This window comes from Eleginops maclovinus, chromosome 6, assembly GCF_036324505.1.
Source record: "Eleginops maclovinus isolate JMC-PN-2008 ecotype Puerto Natales chromosome 6, JC_Emac_rtc_rv5, whole genome shotgun sequence".
In the NCBI taxonomy this organism is placed as follows: Eukaryota; Metazoa; Chordata; class Actinopteri; order Perciformes; family Eleginopidae; genus Eleginops; species Eleginops maclovinus.
In genome coordinates, this window is record NC_086354.1 from 25,868,466 (window position 1) to 25,887,378 (window position 18,913).

Below are 18,913 nucleotides of genomic sequence, written 5' to 3' on the forward strand. Positions count from 1 at the left end.
ATAAAAGAGGCTGGTCTCCTGGTGGATCCAGGTGCAGGTCTCCTGGAGTTCACGTTGGAGTCAGGTTATTGGTCGTCCAGCTGAGATTCTGAGGCTTCATTGATCTGTTCATTTCTTACCAGACGGGGCTTCAGGTTTCCCCCTCACTGTTCAGCTTGCATTTTCTAACCGGCTCTGTATTCCAGTCTTCCCGTTCTGCACAGCATCATATTAAATATAGCACATTAAGGACATGTTCATTCCCTTTCAGGAGCCCCATGCTGTGTGGTGAGCTCCACCGGTCCTGTTATATTGAGCCCTCCTGCAAACATTACTCCTTCCCCTCAGAACCATAGACCGTATCAGAACAAAAACCAGAGCCAGAAACCCGGATGAAATGCTGGGAGACTTTATTCAAACAGGAACACTGTTCCCACTGCAGGATGACAGGGTTTAAAGGGTTGACATTCAAGTCGTTTTATATTAAATAAACTTTATTGATCCCATATTGAGATATTTCCATCACAGCAGCATGTAAACAAGGCATGTCAATAAAATAGTAAACAACCTGATACACACCACGAGGTTCACGTAAAGGGAGGACATTAATTACAGCGTGCAGGGAATTATTAAATATGAATTCACTTCTGATTGAAACTAGCTTTATTGATGTTAACTGAAACAGCGACCTCCAGGTGAGTTTACCTGCAGGGGCGGGTATCTGGAGTCTAGGGGGAGGAAAGAGACAGAAGTCAGTTCAATTTATATTTCATACTCAAATTACTTTTAGGCCTTTGGGTTTCTGAGAGACTGGAGCATTACTCAGGCCAACCAAAAGAATAAAAAGTCCTGATATATTTTTATTTGTACTTGACATCAGCAGGAGAGGACTCTTTAAAGTAGAGACACTACATACTGATATACACCTGAACATCAGCAGGAGAGGACTCTTTAAAGTAGAGACACTACATACTGATATACACCTGAACATCAGCAGGAGAGGACTCTTTAAAGTAGAGACACTACATACTGATATACACCTGAACATCAGCAGGAGAGGACTCTTTAAAGTAGAGACACTACATACTGATATACACCTGAACATCAGCAGGAGAGGACTCTTTAAAGTAGAGACACTACATACTGATATACACCTGAACATCAGCAGGAGAGGACTCTTTAAAGTAGAGACACCACATACTGATATACACCTGAACATCAGCAGGAGAGGACTCTTTAAAGTAGAGACACCACATACTGATATACACCTGAACATCAGCAGGAGAGGACTCTTTAAAGTAGAGACACCACATACTGATATACACCTGAACATCAGCAGGAGAGGACTCTTTAAAGTAGAGACACCACATACTGATATACACCTGAACATCAGCAGGAGAGGACTCTTTAAAGTAGAGACACCACATACTGATATACACCTGAACATCAGCAGGAGAGGACTCTTTAAAGTAGAGACACCACATACTGATATACACCTGAACATCAGCAGGAGAGGACTCTTTAAAGTAGAGACACCACATACTGATATACACCTGAACATCAGCAGGAGAGGACTCTTTAAAGTAGAGACTCTACATACTGATATACACCTGAACATCAGCAGGAGAGGACTCTTTAAAGTAGAGACTCTACATACTGATATACACCTGAACATCAGCAGGAGAGGACTCTTTAAAGTAGAGACTCTACATACTGATATACACCTGAACATCAGCAGGAGAGGACTCTTTAAAGTAGAGACACTACATACTGATATACACCTGAACATCAGCAGGAGAGGACTCTTTAAAGTAGAGACTCTACATACTGATATACACCTGAACATCAGCAGGAGAGGACTCTTTAAAGTAGAGACTCTACATACTGATATACACCTGAACCTCAGCAGGAGAGGACTCTTTAAAGTTAAGGATCCATAAAGAAAATAGCCTCTATTGATAATGTTAGCATTAGCGGGGATCAGACGAACGCTTCGGTCCGTTTTTGTCACGGCCCCCCCACTCTTGAGAACACTCTGCTGGGGGGGGGCTACAATTCGGCCTTTTGTTCACATCATCTCCCAGCTGACACTGAAGATTACAGTTTCTCCTGAACACATCACCAGGCGCTGCAGAGAATAACCCCTTATGATAAACATGTCACAACTAAGCCCCGCCCACTGTACACGCGAATCAGGTGTCACTCACAGTCAGGTGGAGGTCATCACAGCTGCAGTGTCAGAGGTCGTCCTGTCAGGAGAAGTGATATATAATGATTATAACGCAAAGACTCGCTGCAGCGTCTTCAGGTCTGAAGCCAACTCGTTCGGAGTGTTTACTGACCACCCCTCTGTTGACAGGTAAACATATTCACTGCTTTGATGACAAATAGTATTTTCTGATTTGCCAAAACTTCCGGCGAGATTCTGAAGAATACCCAGAATTTTCTGTGGAAGTATTTAAACTGAGTGACAGCTGGATCACAGCTGGTCCGGACCCAGATCAGAATACGCTTCAGGTGGTTTTTGTCACGGCCCCCCCTCTGTGAACAGACTGCTGGGGGGGTCTTCAATCGGCCTTTCGTTTCATCACTTCCAGGTAGAAACACATTTATTCTGATCAGAACCACTTCCTATTGGATCTTACCTTCAACAAAAGTTGGGGGAGGGGGTCCGTGCTGACCTTCAACATGCTGCAGGAGGAGGGGGACGCTGAAAAACACAAAATAATCAGATTCTCACAACATGAAATGCATTTAACTGAGCTCCAGCTAGAATAAATGTTATAACTCGTGAAGGGATCAGATCCCGTTAGAATTAAACCCTTCCATGGTCACCACAGTGCTTTAATGGCTTCCTGCACCCCAAAGAGAGATACTTCTACAGGTTAGTAGCACTACCTTTACTGTCCAAGAAGCAGAGGAGTAACAATGTGGCTTTACTGAAGTACTTATACCGTGTAATTTTAGAACCTTCACTGCAGGAAAACATCTTACTGCTCTGGAGTGCATGAAGACAAGGACATTATCTCAGAGGAAAAGTACTCCGATCTCTGAGTCAAAGTACTCAGATCTTGCGCCACTTACCTCTGAATTGTAGTAGAGCTACAGAGCATTACACCAAAAATACTCCAGTAAACTACCTCTAAACTGTACTTAAGTTCAGAACTGAAAGTATTGATGATTACGCCTCAGTCTCGGAAACACTGGGGGACCGCCATCTTTAAAATGTTCCCGCCACACAGGCGCTTTGTTTGTTTATCCCAAAATAAAAACTACTATGGTAAGATCAAATATATACACTGATTTACAACAAATCGGGATACACCAGAAAGCCATATAGTGTTCTATTGTAAAGTACTGAGACTGACAAAGGGTAGTATTGTTAAAGTGGCAAGCTGTGCAGACACCACGCGAGAGCTATAGGAACGTTTGAAAACGTGTTACGACGGCAACGTGTTAACTAGAACAACTCGTTATCTCACGTTTAAGGTATACAGTGAGTGCTTTGTTAGGGAATGTGTGGCTTAGGTAGGTAACCTTTGACACAGTTTATCATGTTCTCCGTCACTGTGTCCTTTCCATGGCATGGGCTAACGGCGCTGTTGTCTCCATTATGGAAGGGCGGCCTGGGCTCCTTGGAGTTGCCAGTTAATGACCGAGCACACGCTTTATTGTTCAGCGACATCTAGAAGCCCTTATCTGGAAGGTAGGTTCCCTGGCGCACATTCTTTTCCATGGACGACAGCTTTAGGTAGATTCGGGGTCAATATTTGGCTAGTCTCGTCGATGAGGAATGTTGATTATACACAAGTTAAAACCTCAAGCTGCAGCAGAGTTCTTCAGAATGTGTCGGGAAACCGCAGTGTCACCTGGTGGCTGAAGCGAATGTATTGTCAATTCTCCGGCCCTAACTCAAAGTAAACCTTCAGTGTTTGCCATCAAACTCTCCCGTGTCTCTCTGAGTTTCGTGTCCATTGCTTCAGATGTTTCCATCACAGTCCTCTCTGTGGGATCAGTAACAGCTCTGAAACCACTGGATTACTTAATAAATAACAACTCTTCTTACCGTTAAGACGTCCACCAAACAGTGGCGGTCCCGTAGCAGAGAGCCCGGACAGCGACTCCTCCGGACCAGTTTTAAAGCAGGTTTAATAAAACTTCAAAAGTACAACAGATTCTCACTGCAGTCTGAGAGAGAGGGCAGCAGTCATGTGACTTTATAAAACACGGCAACCAATCACAGGGCGTTCTCCTTCTTCTTCCGTTTCCTTATTGGTGGAGATCAGATTAAAGACCGCCCCCTTCAGGACGGGATGACGGTTCTCGTCCTCAATTCAACTTCTTTGTTAACAAATAAAATCAGAACACTGAAACTAGTTTCTGCCTGGTATCTAAATCAAGTGATAATGCTCCGAGAGGCAAACTATTAGTCCATGTAATTGGGGATTCATGATCGATCTATGGTTTCATTTAAATCAATAGAGGATCGGAACTTCTCAGTACAAACAATATGTCATGTTAATTTACAGGCTTTGTTTAAACCGGGCAACAGCGTAAACTCTTACCAAAATGCAGAATTTCCCCCTAAAATGTTGAAGTGATGCCAGAAAACAATATTTAAAAAAAATACAAATAATGTATCCGCATCTGTTTGTCAATTGAGTTAGTAGTTTTATGTGTACGTTGTCTGCTTTGGTTTACTGTAATAAACAGGTAAACAGTGTCACGCTGAAAGGAAGAGAAAACATCACTTTATGATGCCTTTACGGACTGTAGGTAGAGTAGGATTTATGTTTTTCTTACTCGGTTTAATTTGATTTTTCTCCACATTATTTCAGATAGATTATTTACGGTGGTGTATTACGGTGGTGTATTGCTATCACACTAAAAAAAAAAAAAAGGCTCAGTATCAAGTAATTACGTGAAAGTTTCTTGTTATAACAAGATGTTTTTCACGTTTAAACAAGATAAGTATCATGTTATTACATGAAATTATCACGTTATAACGTGAAAATATAATTATCATGAAATAACGTGATAATTTCACGTTATAACGTGAAAATATCATGTTATTTCAACATAATGACATGGACGAAACAGCGTTCGCTTCAAAGAAATAGCCTATAAAGGAAGTAAAACGGCCCGACGCGCAACCGAATTGCCCGAGATGGATGTTTCTGATAATATATGCTTTTATTTCCTACTTGGCCTGAGACACTGGGAGATATTGGCATTTCTTAGGATGGACGGAATTATAATAAGCATGCCAACGCTAAGGAGGCGACTGAAGTTCTTGGGGTTGTTCAGGAGGAAAGCCCAGTCAGACTTGGTGGATTTCTTATCTCAGAATAACGTGATAGTTGCATATCTTGTAAAAACGTCAAAATATCATATCTTGAAATAACATGATCTTTTCACGTTATAACGTGATAATTTCATGTAATAACATGATACTTATCTTGTTTAAACGTGAAAAAGATCTTGTTATAACAAGAAACTTTCACGTAATTACTTGATACTGAGCCTTTTTTTTAGTGTGATAGCAATACACCACCGTAATTATTCAATGTCTTGACTGGCTTTATATTATTAGAACACGACGATAAAAGAAATCATCCTTTGTAAAAACAACATGTATGTATCTTGGTCAATCCAGGAACACGTACAATCAAAATTAAATATGATTATGACAAAAGATTAAAAGACAATATTAATATAATGTAAAAATTAAAACATTAACGGACGAAGTGTGTCGTTTACGACACTGATAACAGACGCTGAAGGCGGCATGGCCGTTATGATTTAAATAAACCAACGGTCGGATTTCATGAAATTTTAACGGATTTCATGCAGTTTTAACGGATTTCATTAAGTTTTAACGGATTTCATGCAGTTTTAACGGATTTCATTAAGTTTGAACGGATTTCATGAAGTTTTAACGGATTTCATGAAATTTTAACGGATTTCATGCAGTTTTAACGGATTTCATTAAGTTTTAACGGATTTCATGCAGTTTTAACGGATTTCATTAAGTTTTAACGGATTTCATTAAGTTTTAACGGATTTCATTAAGTTTTAACGGATTTTATGCAGTTTAACGGATTTCTCCCGTGTCATGAACTGTAGAAGCAGAGAAATAGCTGCTGCTGGAGGAGGAAATACTGCTCAGAATTGAATCCACATTTCTAAGGTAGATAGTTTTATCTTGAAAAGGCTTTATATTTATGGACGTGCTAATAATGACTGAAAATATCTGTGTAGTTAAACAGCATGAAGGTGTATTTGATCTTTATTTTATGGATAGTTTAATATATAATATATATTTAGAATATAGTTTATTTGATGGATTATTGAGTTTAAAAGCATTTCAGACACTTTGTATATTGAACCTGGGAACAGAAGCACCTAATGACGGTAAGATATGCTGCCATGTCAGTAGCACGATAAAAACGGTCAAACGGAATCACTGACACAACAGACACTGAAGGCCAACCGCCGCTCCGGGTTCAGGAAGTTCGAACACTCCTAACGTTATTGAGTTTGGACGGTTCTAAAGACCTTTGGGTTCTAATGAAGTTATTACTGAGATCCAGCTGTTTTTATAAAGCCGTTTGGATTGAGGTTTTAGCGTTCTGAACGGTTTATGATGGTTCTGAACGGTTCTGAATGGTTTATGATGGTTCTGAACGGTTTATGATGGGTCTGAATGGTTTGGAATGGTTCTGAACGGTTTATGATGGTTCTGAACGGTTTATGATGGTTTAGAATGGTTTGGAATGGTTCTGAACGGTTCTGAACAGTCTCCTCTGTGTTTATTAAGTGTTTCCAGAGTAAACCAGGGAACCACCAGATGGAGGGCAGCAGGGACGAGCGTCTGGATCTGATCCTCCGCTTCACACTGAGCAGCTTGGGGCTGAAACTGGAGGTCTGGAGGGACTTCCTGTCTGAGGAGGAGAACCAGGTGACCCTCAGCAGCTTCTTCAGCACCGCAGACTACACCAACCTCTTCCTCTGCCGGGACCCGCGGCTTCGTGTCAGCCTGACCTTCCCCACACAGACCCCTTCTAAAGTCCTGTGTATCTCCAGGACCAGCTGCGCAGTCATCACCTCTGAAAACATCAGAGACATGTTAATAATGCAGGAGGTGCAGGGGGGTGGCGCCGTGAGCTGCATCAGCGCCGTCTGCCAGGAGGTACCGCGAGATAAGCTTAAATTAAAGCTAATGATCATTTTAGAGAAGGCTAACGTTACCTTAGAACACTGCTAATATTAACACTATATATATATCACTCCGGCTAAAGCTCATTTTAGCTACGGATAACGTTGACGCTAACTGTAAGAAATGGCTAACTTGAGCTCTGGTTTCCGATAAGACTAACGATAAGATGCAAGATCAACATTGTTTCGATGATTCGCTGCCCTGCTATGGCTTCATACGTCACAGTTTGATCTTTGAGCGGGGCGCAGTGCCAAGGCTAGGCAACGTTTTACTGATCATGTGAAGGCAGCTTTACAGTTGTAGTTCATTTTATTACGTTAGAAATGAGGTTCAACATAGTCCCCGTCTGAGTGAGAGTAACCAGGTGTGTCCTCCCTGAAGATCACCTGCCCGTTGCTCAGTAACCTAGAGACGAGTGGCGGCTGGGCGCCTGGTGTTGCGGAGGAGGCGCTGAGGTTCATGGAGCTTCAGAAGAACGAGGCCCTGGTGATGGAGGCTCAGATAGACGGGCGCACCTTCCTGCCTCACCCCCATGCTCTACACGACAACCATCTCCATGGTGATGTTGTCCACGATGGAGATCTCCACGACAACAACCTCCATGCTGATGTTGACGAGAGGTAAGAGACATCCATCTCTGACAGTGTTCATCACACCATCAGGAAGCTGTCAGAGTGAAGCTTCTGTAGCTTCTGGAGCAAGATGCAAGATGGCGCCGAGGATGGCTGCCGTGTCTCGAGCTCCTCGACAACTCCACATCTTAGTGTTTTTATTGTTTTACTTTGTTGTTTTTAACTTTTTTTGCAACATGCAAACCGCCCAAGCGAGCCCTATCATCCAATATGATAGAGAACAACTTTTACACATCAGGTCGCTGGTGGACAGCAATAATCCACGACGACCTGCAAACAAGGAGAGTCTCCGTGTTTACCTGCTGGAGCTCTACTTGTGGAGCGCAGGAGGAAGAGACCACCAGGTTCCCGGGCCGGGGTCCTGGTCAGGCTGAGGAAACGTGAAAACAGGCCTCCTCTACCGAGTTTACTTCTGGCAAATGTCCAATCCCTGGATAATAAGCTGGACGAACTCCGTAGCAGGGTGGCATTTCAAAGGGACATTAAGACCTGTAATGTTTTGGTTTTCACGGAGACTTGGCTCGACCCCACGATACCGGACGCCCCATTGCTCCACACGGATTCTCCATTCATCGCCAGGACCGGACAATAAACTCAGGGAAGAGCAAGGGAGGAGGTGTGTGCTTCATGATGAACAACAAGTGGTGGAGGTGAACTACAAGAGCTCCAACGCCAGAAATATGTGGTCTGGACTAAAAACAATAACAGACTACAAAAGGACAACGAGTGGTGCTGAGGAAGTGTCTGCATCTCTCCCAGAGGAACTGAACACATTTTATGCACGCTTTGAGAGGCCCCCGGCTGTGGAGGCACAGAAGGCCCAGGATCCCTGCTCACTGGTTTTAACCAGTGCAGATGTGTGTAGATCTCTGAAAAGGATCAACACACACAGGGCTCCTGGACCTGATGGCATCCCTGGCCGTGCTCTCAAGGTGTGTGCAGTTCAGCTGGCAGATGTGTTCACAGACATTTTCAATAGGTCCCTGCCCCAGTCTGTAGTCCCCACATGTTTTAAAGAGTCCATCATTGTCCCTGTCCCCAAAAAGACAAAACCCATCTGCCTCAATGACTACCGCCCAGTTGCACTCACCTCCATCATCATGAAGTGCTTTGAGCGGTTAGTCAAAACTTCTATCACCTCCTCCCTCCCTGACTCACTGGACCCCCTGCAGTTTGCCTACAGAGCAAACAGGTCCACGGGTGATGCCATCTCCCTCACCCTCCACACTGCCCTCTCCCACCTGGACCAGAGGAACACTTATGTGAGAATGCTGTTCATTGACTACAGTTCAGCATTCAACACCATTGTGCCCTCCAAGCTCATCATTAAGCTCAGGGACCTTGGGCTCAACAGCGCCCTCTGTGACTGGATCATGAGCTTCCTAACGGGCAGATCCCAGGCAGTGCGGATGGGGAACATCACATCCTCCACCTTGACCCTCAACACCGGAGCCCCTCAGGGTTGTGTGCTCAGCCCTCTCCTCTACTCCCTGTTCACGCACGACTGCGTGGCCACACACAGCTCCAACACCATCATCAAGTTTGCTGACGACACGACCGTCATCGGCCTGATCACAGACGGCGACGAGACGGCGTACAGAGAGGAGGTCAGAGCCCTGACATCTTGGTGCCAGGACAACAACCTCCATCTCAACGTCAGCAAAACAAAGGAGCTGATTGTGGACTACAGGAAGAGGCAGAGAGAGGCACACACACCCATCACCATCGACGGGACTCCTGTGGAGAGAGTCAGCAGCTTCAGGTTCCTCGGGGTAAACATCAGTGAGGACCTGACATGGACACATCACACCAGGGTCATATCCAAGACGGCTCGACAGCGGCTCTTCTTCCTCCGCAGGCTGCGGAAGTTCAACATGGACTCCAGGATACTCTGCAACTTCTACAGGTGCACCATCGAGAGTATCCTGACTGGCTGCATCACCGCCTGGTATGGCAGTTGCACCGCCCTCAACCGTAAGACTCTACAGAGGGTGGTGAAAACTGCTCAGCACATCACCAGGACGGAGCTGCCATCCATGGAGGACCTCTACACCCAGCGGTGTAGGAAGAAGGCCGGTAGGATATTCAAGGACCCCCATCACCCCAGCACCAATCTGTTCTGTCTGCTGCCGTCTGGCAGATGGTACCGCAGCATCCGGACCAAGACCACCAGACTCAGAGACAGTTTTATACCACAGGCTATAAGACTGCTGAACTCCTGAGCTCTGTGAATCTGTTTATAGTACACATATCTATATATTATACATATCTGCCATATACATCTGTTATACATAATATATGCATCTGTCCATACCTCCTCATTCCACAGAGTAAAGTGTTTAAATACTCTCAATGTATTCCACATGTGTATATATTTCTCATCCTCAAATCTTTATTGTTGTTATTGTAAATATTCTTCTCTCTTTTTGCACTATTTTATTTATCTTATCTGCACCATGTATGTTGAGTTGTTGGAGGAGCATGGGACATAAGATTTTCATTGCCAACATATACGTTGTATCTGCTGTGCATATGACCAATAACACCTTGAAACCTTGAAACCTTCTCCTCTAACAGGAAGCTGTCAGACCTGAAGCTTCTCCACGCCTGTGATTGGACGATCATCGAGTGGGCGGAGCTTGTGGCAGAGTTCCTGCAGCAGGACTCGTCTCAGGCGGTTCTGGACGGACTGAAACCGCTGCCAAGCGAGGAGTTCAACTTCTGGAGGAACAGACTGAAGAACATGCTCCTCATCCAGCAGCAGGTCAGTCCCCCCCTCATTATAACCCTGCCCAGAGCAGCCGAGTCATGTCTCACACATCTACTGTCCCTCAGCTGAGCAGCAGCAGAGCACAGCAGGTGGTCTCCATCGTCCAGAGGGCAGACAGCGTGTACCTGTCCACGCTCAGAGACATCCACACAGACCTGCAGCAAGGTGTACACACACACACACACACACACACACACACACACACACACACACACACACACACACACACACACACACACACACACACACACACACACACACACACACACACACACACACACACACACAGTCAGAGAGTGTCTGCAGGTTGCCTTAAATCTGACAGTGTGAATGTGAGACAGACTGTATGAGGGTCTCACAGTTATCCCACTTCAGTCCAGAGAGCAGAGGGGGAACATACGCTCTGACAGTGAGTCACTATTGATGGTACAGAAAGGGTAACATCATACAGCATGTTCTATTTAGTGGTGCTGCTGTGTGCTCAGGGCTGAAGGAGGCGCAGGACGTGACGGAGAACCTGGATGGTGTGCAGCAGAAGCTGGAAGAGCTGCAGCTGATGGAGTTCCAGCAGGTAGCTTCAGTCTGACTGAGATCCGACCCAAAGATACTTCTCCTGCTGCCGTGCTGTGAACACTCTCCAAAGATCCCTTCATGTTGTACTGGTGTCAGTGTTTGGGTATTCCAGCATCATGTCAGCATCACAGTAATATACGTTCAACATGTTGTTGTTGTTACCTGCATGGACATAAGCCCCGCCTCCAGGCCAGCGCATCTAGTTGGAGTGATGCAAGCAAGCACCAATGATGACGCGCTAAAACTAATCCTCACTAAGTGTCCAATGGTAACGCAGCACACCAGGGCTGTGCTAACATGCAGCTGCAGCGTGTCATATTCCTAAGGAACCCTGGCACGTTCTGACCGCTCTTTGTACCAACACGAGGGTCTCGGTTCTCTAAACAGCCTCACAAATTTATCCAGCACAAGTCTGATCCTACTGATGACCTCATTGCAGCTGGAAGCCAACACGGCGGTGGTGATGGAGGAGGTGCAGCTGCTGTGGATCCGGTCCGAGTTCTACTGTAAACCCTGCAGGGTGGTGGTGCTGCTGCAGGAGCTGTGCAACCTGTTCATACAGAGGGTACGTACACACACACACACACACACACACCACCCCGAGTAAACGTTTCATTACCTGACTCCATAATTAAGTTCTGTGTTGACCATAAACTCCCCCCTGCTGGTGTGCAGAGCAGGGAGTTCCTGCAAGGGGGGGAGCTGCTGCATGGTCTGCTGAAGGGTCCTGCTGCGGCTCTGCAGGCAGTCAGCCTGGTGGTCCGGACCCTGCAGTCCCTCAGAGAGACCTTCAGCCAGAGTAGGAGAAGGCTGCAGGACATGAAGCAGGTCAGAGACACACACACACACACACACACACACACACACACACACACACACACACACACACACACACACACACACACACACACACACACACACACACACACACACACACACACACACACACACACACACACACACAGAAAGAGAGGCTTTTTGTAGAGTGAGAGTTACAGTATCTCACTGCTGGGATAACAGGGTACATTTGCTGAGCCCTCAAAATAACTCAACACAGCCATTAATGTCTAACCCGCTGCAACAAAGGTGAGTACACCCTAAGTGAGAATGGCCAAATTCTGCCCAAAGTGTCAATATTTTGTGCCACCATTATTTTCCAGAACTGCCTGAACTCTCCTGGGCACAGAGTTCAGTAGAGCTTCACAGGTTGCCACTGGAACCCTCTTCCACTCCTCCATGACTACATCACAGAGCTGGTGGATGTCAGAGACCTTGTGCTCCTCCACCCTCCGTCTGAGGAGGCCCCACAGATGCTCCACAGGGTTTAGGTCTGGAGACATGCTTGGCCAGTCCATCACCTTTACCCTCAGTCTCTTTAGCAAGGCAGTGGTCCTCTTGGAGGTGTGTTTGGGGTCGGTATCATGTTGGAATACTGCCCTGCGGCTAGGGTTGGGTATCGTTTGAAATTTATCAATTCCGATTCCGATTCTGCTTATCGATTCCGGTTCTTATCGATTCCTCGTTTCGATTCCAAAATGGTAAAAAAAGAGGTCAAATGTTTAGATAACAAAAATATCTTTATTCTTTTAAGCGTGAACTGAAAATGTCACTAACTAAACAGTATATACTAAATGCATATAATACAAATGTGGACAACACAATGGAAAGCAGAAGCAGTTGAACCATTTATGGATAATAATGTTTTGAGCTGCATGTTGTGTGTTTATAGGAAACCTACTGACATAAATCATACAAGTCACATTCGAGAAAATAAAAGTCCGTCCGAGCAGCAATAGGGGCCAAATGCTAGAACTAAAGTGCATTCAGTGCACAGCACCTAGCTGCCTGCAACCAAATAAACAAAGTCAATAAAACAGAGGGTATGTTAAAGATTTTTCTTTGGTCAGCTTTCCTTTTAATGCTAAAGAGAACGGTGTGTCGCGGTCAGCTCTACCTGTCTCTACTGGACATAGCGGGGTGCTACTAGTGCTAGCTGTTGATAGCATACTCGGGCTCGGAGACCGCAAGACATCAAAGACGGTAAATTCTTTGATATCAATGCCGTGCTGTCTTAAATGTTTGCTCAAATTCGAAGTGCAACCTGACGAACAGCTAATTAACTTCCCACAGGCATAGCACTGTGCCTTGTTGTTGTCTTTTTTAGCGTAGTGAAGCCACACTTTGGAGCGCTTACCGCGTTCCATCTTTGATAGTGTTGTTGTGACTGGGCCATGCTGCACGCTGGTATCTAAACAAATCACACGTTGCGTTGATGCATGACGTAGTCACGTTAAGTATACAGGTCCTGTCAGATAGCCTAGGTCCGTGCATATATGTAGCCTTTCTTTGTAATACTAAAGGGTTACCGCGTTTAAGAACCGTAAAGCAGAACCGAAATTATATTTTATTTATGGATACCCGGTACCCAGCATTTTGTTATAGGTTCTCATTTGGAACCGAGTTTCGGTTCCCAACCCTACCTGCGGCCCAGTTTCTGAAGGGAGGGGATCATGCTCCGCTTCAGTATGTCACAGTACAGGTGGGCCTTCATGGTTCCCTCAATGAACTGTAGCTCCCCACAGCCGGCAGCACTCATCAGCCCCTGACACTCCCACCACCATGCTCGACTGTAGCCAAGACACACTTGTCTTTGTACTCCTCTCCTGGTCGCCGCCACACACACCTGACACCATCTGACCCAAATGAGTTAACCTTGGTCTCATCAGACCACAGGACGTGGTTCCAGTAATCCATGTCCTTAGTCTGCTTGTCTTCAGCAAACTGTTTGCGGGCTTTCTTGAGCCTCATCTTTATTAGAGGCTTCTTTCTGGGACGACAGCCATGCAGACCCCTTTGATACAGTGGGCGGCGTATGGTCTGAGCACCGACAGACTGACCCCCACCCCTTTCACCTCTGCAGCAATGCTGGCAGCAGTCATACGTCTATTTTCAAGAGACAGCCTCTGGACATGACGCTGAGCACGTGCACTCAACCTCTTTGGTGGACCGTGGTGAGGCCTGTTCTGAGTGGAACTGGTCCTGTTAAACCGCTGTATGGTCTGGGCCACCGTGTGCAGCTCAGTTTCAGGGTGCTCTCTCTTCTTATAGCCTCGGCCATCTTTATGTAGAGCAACAGCTCTTTCTTTCAGATCCTCAGAGAGTTCTTTGCCATGTGGTGCCATGTTGAACTTCCAGTGACCAGTATGAGAGAGTGTGAGAGCAAAACACCAGATGATACACACCTGCTCCCCATCACACCTGAGACCTTAACGAGTCACATGACACCGGGGAGGGGAAATGGCTAATTGGGCACAATTTGGCCATTCTCACTTAGGGTGTTCTCACCTTTGTTGCAGCGGGTTAGACATTAATGGCTGTGTTGAGTTATTTTGAGGGCTCAGCAAATGTACCCTGTTATCCCAGCTGTACACTGACTACTCTACTCTGGATCAGAGGGTCATCTCTTCAGGGTGGTCCCAGGAGATGATATAATAACACATCTACACAAAGGGGAGGGGGTACTCGCTTTACTGAGATACTGTATATACACTGGCTGTGTGTGTGTGTGTGTGTGTGTGCTGCAGGAGGGGGCTGCTCAGAGCTGGGACTTCCCTTCACACCTCGTCTTCCTCCACCTGGATACGTTTCTGCTACACCTGCAGAACATCCAGGTACACACACACACACACACACACACACACACACACACACACACACACACACACACACACACACACACACACACACACACACACACACACACACACACACACACACACACACACACACACACACACACACACACACACACACACCTTGTTATTACTCATGATGCCCCCCCCCCACTGCAGGAGGTGTATAGGGTCAGTCTGCAGCTCGGTCAGCTAGAGGATGTGGTGGTGTCAGGCGCTGGCGGCAGGAAGTGGACGGAGGAGGTTCAGGAGGTGTATCAGGATTTCCTTCATCATGTGACTTCTCTGTCAGAGTGTACCTGTGACCCCATCGACCCCATGCACCAGGTGAGAGCCGTGAAAGCAACTTCTTGTGTCCCTCTGAGCTGCATCTGACCCCCTCCCCCCCCCTCTCTCAGGGCTTCCGGCTGCTCCTGGATAAGTTCCAGCTGCAGGTGGTGCAGGTGGAGCGCCGGCTGGTGTCGGTGCTCTGCAGAGCTCTGCAGGACTGCAGCGAGCCATGCTCTGCGGCCAAGGTACTGGGGGGGGGGGGGCATTAACCCTTTACTTCAACATGTTTAAAGATGCAGCCAAACCAAAGGAGTGTGAGAGCGCCCCCTGCTGACCTGCAGCAGCACCTCCACTGGGACAGAGGTTCACAGATCACTGAGCAGCTGAACTCCAGTTAGCGTCCAGTTAGCACTACCTGTGGTACCCTTTACTGGACGGTTTACAGTCTTTGGGAGCAGGTGCTCCATCAGCTGACGGACCTCCGTCAGCCTCAGTGTGACCTTGTGTTTCAGCTGCTGCAGATGTTCAGCTTCATGCTGCACCGCCCTCTAATCCAGGAGCAGCTGCGCCCCCAACTGCTGCACCTGCTTCAGAAGTTCCTGCTGGAGCTGGACCTCACCGAGCAGCTGTTCTACAACCAGAGAGAGGAGGCACACACTTTCAGCTGCTACACCCCCCTACCTGCAGCCGCACTCTGCTGGAGCCGGCAGCTCAGGCTAAGGGCAGGGCACATGCTGGACCTCTACACTACCCTGCAACACCTGTAAGACCTCCCCTGTATCTCAACACCACCCTGTATCACCTGTAAGACCTCCTCTGTGTGATCAGGTACAATGTGTATTGTGTTCAGGTACCGGTCCAGTGAGTGTGAGCAGGTGGAGCAAAGGGTGCAGCAGCTGCAGGTTCTGCTGCAGGACTTCAGAGCCCGGTGGCTCTTAGACTGGATCAATGATCTCGACTCAGACTGTGGAGTCCTGCTGCAGCAGCAGCTCATACAGCAGCTGCAGCAAGGCATGCTGGGAGTCACCTGCAGCCACACGGTCAGGAGAACCACACCTGCAGCAACATAGTCTATTATTATCTGAATAATAGTCCATGTTTTGTTGTAGCTGGAGGCGGTGCTCAGGCAGCTCAGGTGTCTAAGCAGGGATCCAGATGTAGAGCTCCGCCCCCTCGCTGCTCACCTGTTCTCCTGCAGGGATGACATCACAGAAAGTTATCTCAGCCTGGGTCACATGGTGTCCTGCTACAACCAGGTACCTGCACACAGGTAACCCCCCCCCCCCAGGTGGAGCTGAGGGACTGACAGCTGTGTCTCTTTCAGGTGCTGCAGGACGGCCTGCAGGTGGAGCAGCCTCTGATCCAGGACCAGCTGCGGGACCTGGACCAGAACATGGCAAAACTGCAGAGCAGTACCTGGGGCAGTGGAGGTGGCGTTTCGTCTTCATTAGTATTCTAAAGAGACATGGTTCATAGCTGTTCATAGTGTGTGTGTGTGTGTGTGTGTGTGTGTTTCAGGTGTGCATCAGCTGGTGCAGCAGCTCAGTCAGAGAGTGTTGATGTTTCACTCCACCGTGTGCAAGGCCAGAGCCAACATGGACGCCATGACAGGCATCATACAGGTCACACACACACACACACAGCAAGTGAAGTGTTAGTATGATCTGATGCAGAGTAAACCCTGACACAGAGGGAGGGTGTGATGAAGCAGGGCTGGGCGGAGCTTCGCCTGCTGCACTCAGGAAACTTCCTATCGGAGGACGGAGCTGCAGGGCGGGGCTACAGGTGCATCTCGGAGGAAGGTCAGGAGCTGCTCCGGCTCACACAGGTAGCTCACCTGGACTTCACATCTTACAACTATATAATATATCAATACATATCACCATCATGTACTGTATTAGTGATTGAACCAGGATGTGTGTTTTCCTCAGGTGAACTGCAGTCTGTACGCTGCTGAACACGCCCCCCCCCGCCTGGAGCAGCTACCTGGATCACATCGACAACAAAGTTCAGGAGGCTCTGTTCCTCATGCTGCACACTGCACTCACCTTCCTGAGTGACAGCATGAGCCCTCAGGTACACACACCATGTACACACACCTGCAGCAGCTTGAACCTCAGGTACACACACCATGTACACACACCTGCAGCAGTTTGAAGCTCAGGTACACACACCATGTATACACACCTGCAGCAGTTTGAAGCTCAGGTACACACACCTGCAGCCAGCTTCTGTCAGCTAGATGCTAACGTTATATGTTTCCATACATGTTCAGTAGCATCTCCAGGAGTGAACAGCTGACTGTGAGGTCACTGCGTCACACCCAACCACATGTGAGCCCCCCCCTGCACGGGGTCAGGACAGCAGATGTCATGTTTTCGTGTGTGTGTGCAGAGCTGCAGCGTGCTTCTGACAGTGAGTCTGCAGCTGCAGGAAACAGGAAGTGTGTTTGAGCCGTCAGTGGGCGGCGGCCTCTCCGACCTCCTGCAGAACGTCATCTCCGACGTTTACAGCGCCGCCAGCCTGCCCCCGCGCATCTCTGTCGGTCGCCACGGCAATTACCAGGTGACCCAACATCAGTCACTTGACAACCCTGAAGCATGGTCATAGATATGCACTCAGATAGACTCACCTTAAAACCACCTGTTCAGGTGTGTCTGCAGCAGGAGCCCTGCCTGTCTGCTCTGGAACAGGAAGTGATGCATCGCCTGCTGAAAGTGGGGGAGGAGGCAGAGCTCCTGCAGGTGAGGATGGACAGGTACTCTTTCCTGTGGCAGAGCGACAGGCAGGCTGTCATGCAGGAGTTCCTCACCTACAGCCGGCAGCTGGGGCCCGAGGAGATGGAGGCCCCGGAGGCCCCGCCCACCCTCAAAGACTTCCAGAGAGAGGTGAGCCTCACTTGTCAGGTGTTCCTGAGAAAGACTCTATGTACATATATATACAGTGTGTTGTATATTAACATCATGTGTTCCAGCTGCAGGCCCTAAGCAGCCTGCAGGGGGAGCTGTCTCACCTGGAGGAACAGGTGCTGCTGGGCTGGCTGCAGGTGGAGCTCCGCCCCTTCAGGGACTCCCTGCTGTCAATCATCCAGGAGTGGAGCGACATGTACACACTGCACCTGCTGAGCTCAGTCAGCACAAGGTACACACACACACCTCACACTTCACACATAATAACAGAGCATATTTTTAAAAGTGTGTGTGTGTGTGTGTGTGTGTGTGCACGCAGCCTGCAGCAGATGACTCAGCATGCTGATGAAGACTCCTCCTCCTCCTGTTTCCCGGTGACAGAGACTCTGCTGCTGCTGGAGGCTTCAGGAGTGCAGCTGCCTGAACATCTGTCTGCACAGCTGCAGGTCTGTCCTCAGCAGCTCACCTGACCATTATTAGTGTAACGTACAGCTCTGATCACTCTACTGGGTTCACCTGAGATCTGCGACACCTGTGGAACTCTAGAATACAAGAAGCACACATCAGGACGTTAAACAGCAGCCGGTCGTTTGTAGGATGTGTATATGGTGTGTGTGTGTTTGTAGTGTGCAGTGTGTCTCTGATGCTTCAGTGTTTGTGTTTCAGTGCTGATGAGGAGGAGCGGACCTGAGACCAGTTCCTTCATGTTCCTCAGTGTTACCTGCTGTGATGCCTTCACTGACCTCCTCACCTGTAATCATAAACTAATGTCTTCATAATAAACAGGAAGTTATAACAACAGTCTGCTCTGTGTCTGACCTTCATCCTCACACCTTCAGCTGACAGCCCTCAGACACAAAGAACAACAA

General features: G+C 47.5%; 2 protein-coding genes and 1 long non-coding RNA gene across 7 annotated transcripts; 2 read left to right on the forward strand and 1 right to left on the reverse strand.

The window, feature by feature from the left end:
• Positions 1-372: 372 nt before the first annotated feature.
• LOC134865909 (uncharacterized) lies at positions 373-4,239 on the reverse strand. The gene is made up of 4 exons (XR_010166005.1): positions 4,046-4,239; positions 2,625-2,689; positions 2,187-2,228; positions 373-707 (listed from the first exon to the last, which is right to left on the reverse strand). It is a non-coding gene; the product is annotated as an uncharacterized LOC134865909 (long non-coding RNA).
• dnah9 (dynein, axonemal, heavy chain 9) lies at positions 2,200-17,689 on the forward strand. Of its 5 annotated transcripts, none has more exons than XM_063885719.1 (19): positions 2,200-2,338; positions 6,800-7,171; positions 7,580-7,818; positions 10,408-10,594; positions 10,666-10,765; positions 11,086-11,171; positions 11,613-11,738; positions 11,849-12,001; positions 14,758-14,844; positions 15,025-15,192; positions 15,264-15,380; positions 15,648-15,898; positions 15,986-16,175; positions 16,245-16,391; positions 16,460-16,565; positions 16,654-16,757; positions 16,847-16,963; positions 17,067-17,211; positions 17,530-17,689. In XM_063885719.1, exons 2-18 carry the CDS (start codon positions 6,830-6,832, stop codon positions 17,193-17,195), a joined length of 2,649 nt encoding a protein of 882 aa, XP_063741789.1. In that variant the 5' UTR covers positions 2,200-2,338; positions 6,800-6,829; the 3' UTR covers positions 17,196-17,211; positions 17,530-17,689. The 5 variants fall into 5 exon arrangements, with proteins under 5 accessions (XP_063741789.1, XP_063741792.1, XP_063741793.1 ...); XM_063885722.1 differs by lacking the exon at positions 17,530-17,689 and adding an exon at positions 17,411-17,502; XM_063885720.1 differs by lacking the exon at positions 2,200-2,338 and adding an exon at positions 3,367-3,685.
• On the forward strand, positions 17,667-18,896 carry LOC134865908 (dynein axonemal heavy chain 11-like). Its single transcript, XM_063885733.1, has 4 exons — positions 17,667-18,023; positions 18,110-18,276; positions 18,364-18,490; positions 18,711-18,896. The coding sequence occupies exons 1-4, from the start codon at positions 17,736-17,738 to the stop codon at positions 18,714-18,716; spliced, it is 588 nt and encodes a 195-aa protein (XP_063741803.1). The 5' UTR covers positions 17,667-17,735; the 3' UTR covers positions 18,717-18,896.
• Positions 18,897-18,913: the final 17 nt, after the last annotated feature.

Bases quoted from the DNA above. Each gene is read 5' to 3' on its own strand.
- dnah9 (XM_063885719.1), top strand. From the start codon at position 6,830: ATGGAGGGCAGCAGGGACGAGCGTCTGGATCTGATCCTCCGCTTCACA. The intron at 14,845-15,024 runs GTACACACACAC...CCCCCACTGCAG, and splicing joins TACACCTGCAGAACATCCAG to GAGGTGTATAGGGTCAGTCT. The intron at 15,381-15,647 runs GTACTGGGGGGG...CTTGTGTTTCAG, and splicing joins AGCCATGCTCTGCGGCCAAG to CTGCTGCAGATGTTCAGCTT.
- LOC134865908 (XM_063885733.1), top strand. From the start codon at position 17,736: ATGGTCATAGATATGCACTCAGATAGACTCACCTTAAAACCACCTGTT. The intron at 18,024-18,109 runs GTGAGCCTCACT...CATGTGTTCCAG, and splicing joins TCAAAGACTTCCAGAGAGAG to CTGCAGGCCCTAAGCAGCCT. The intron at 18,277-18,363 runs GTACACACACAC...GTGTGCACGCAG, and splicing joins CTGAGCTCAGTCAGCACAAG to CCTGCAGCAGATGACTCAGC.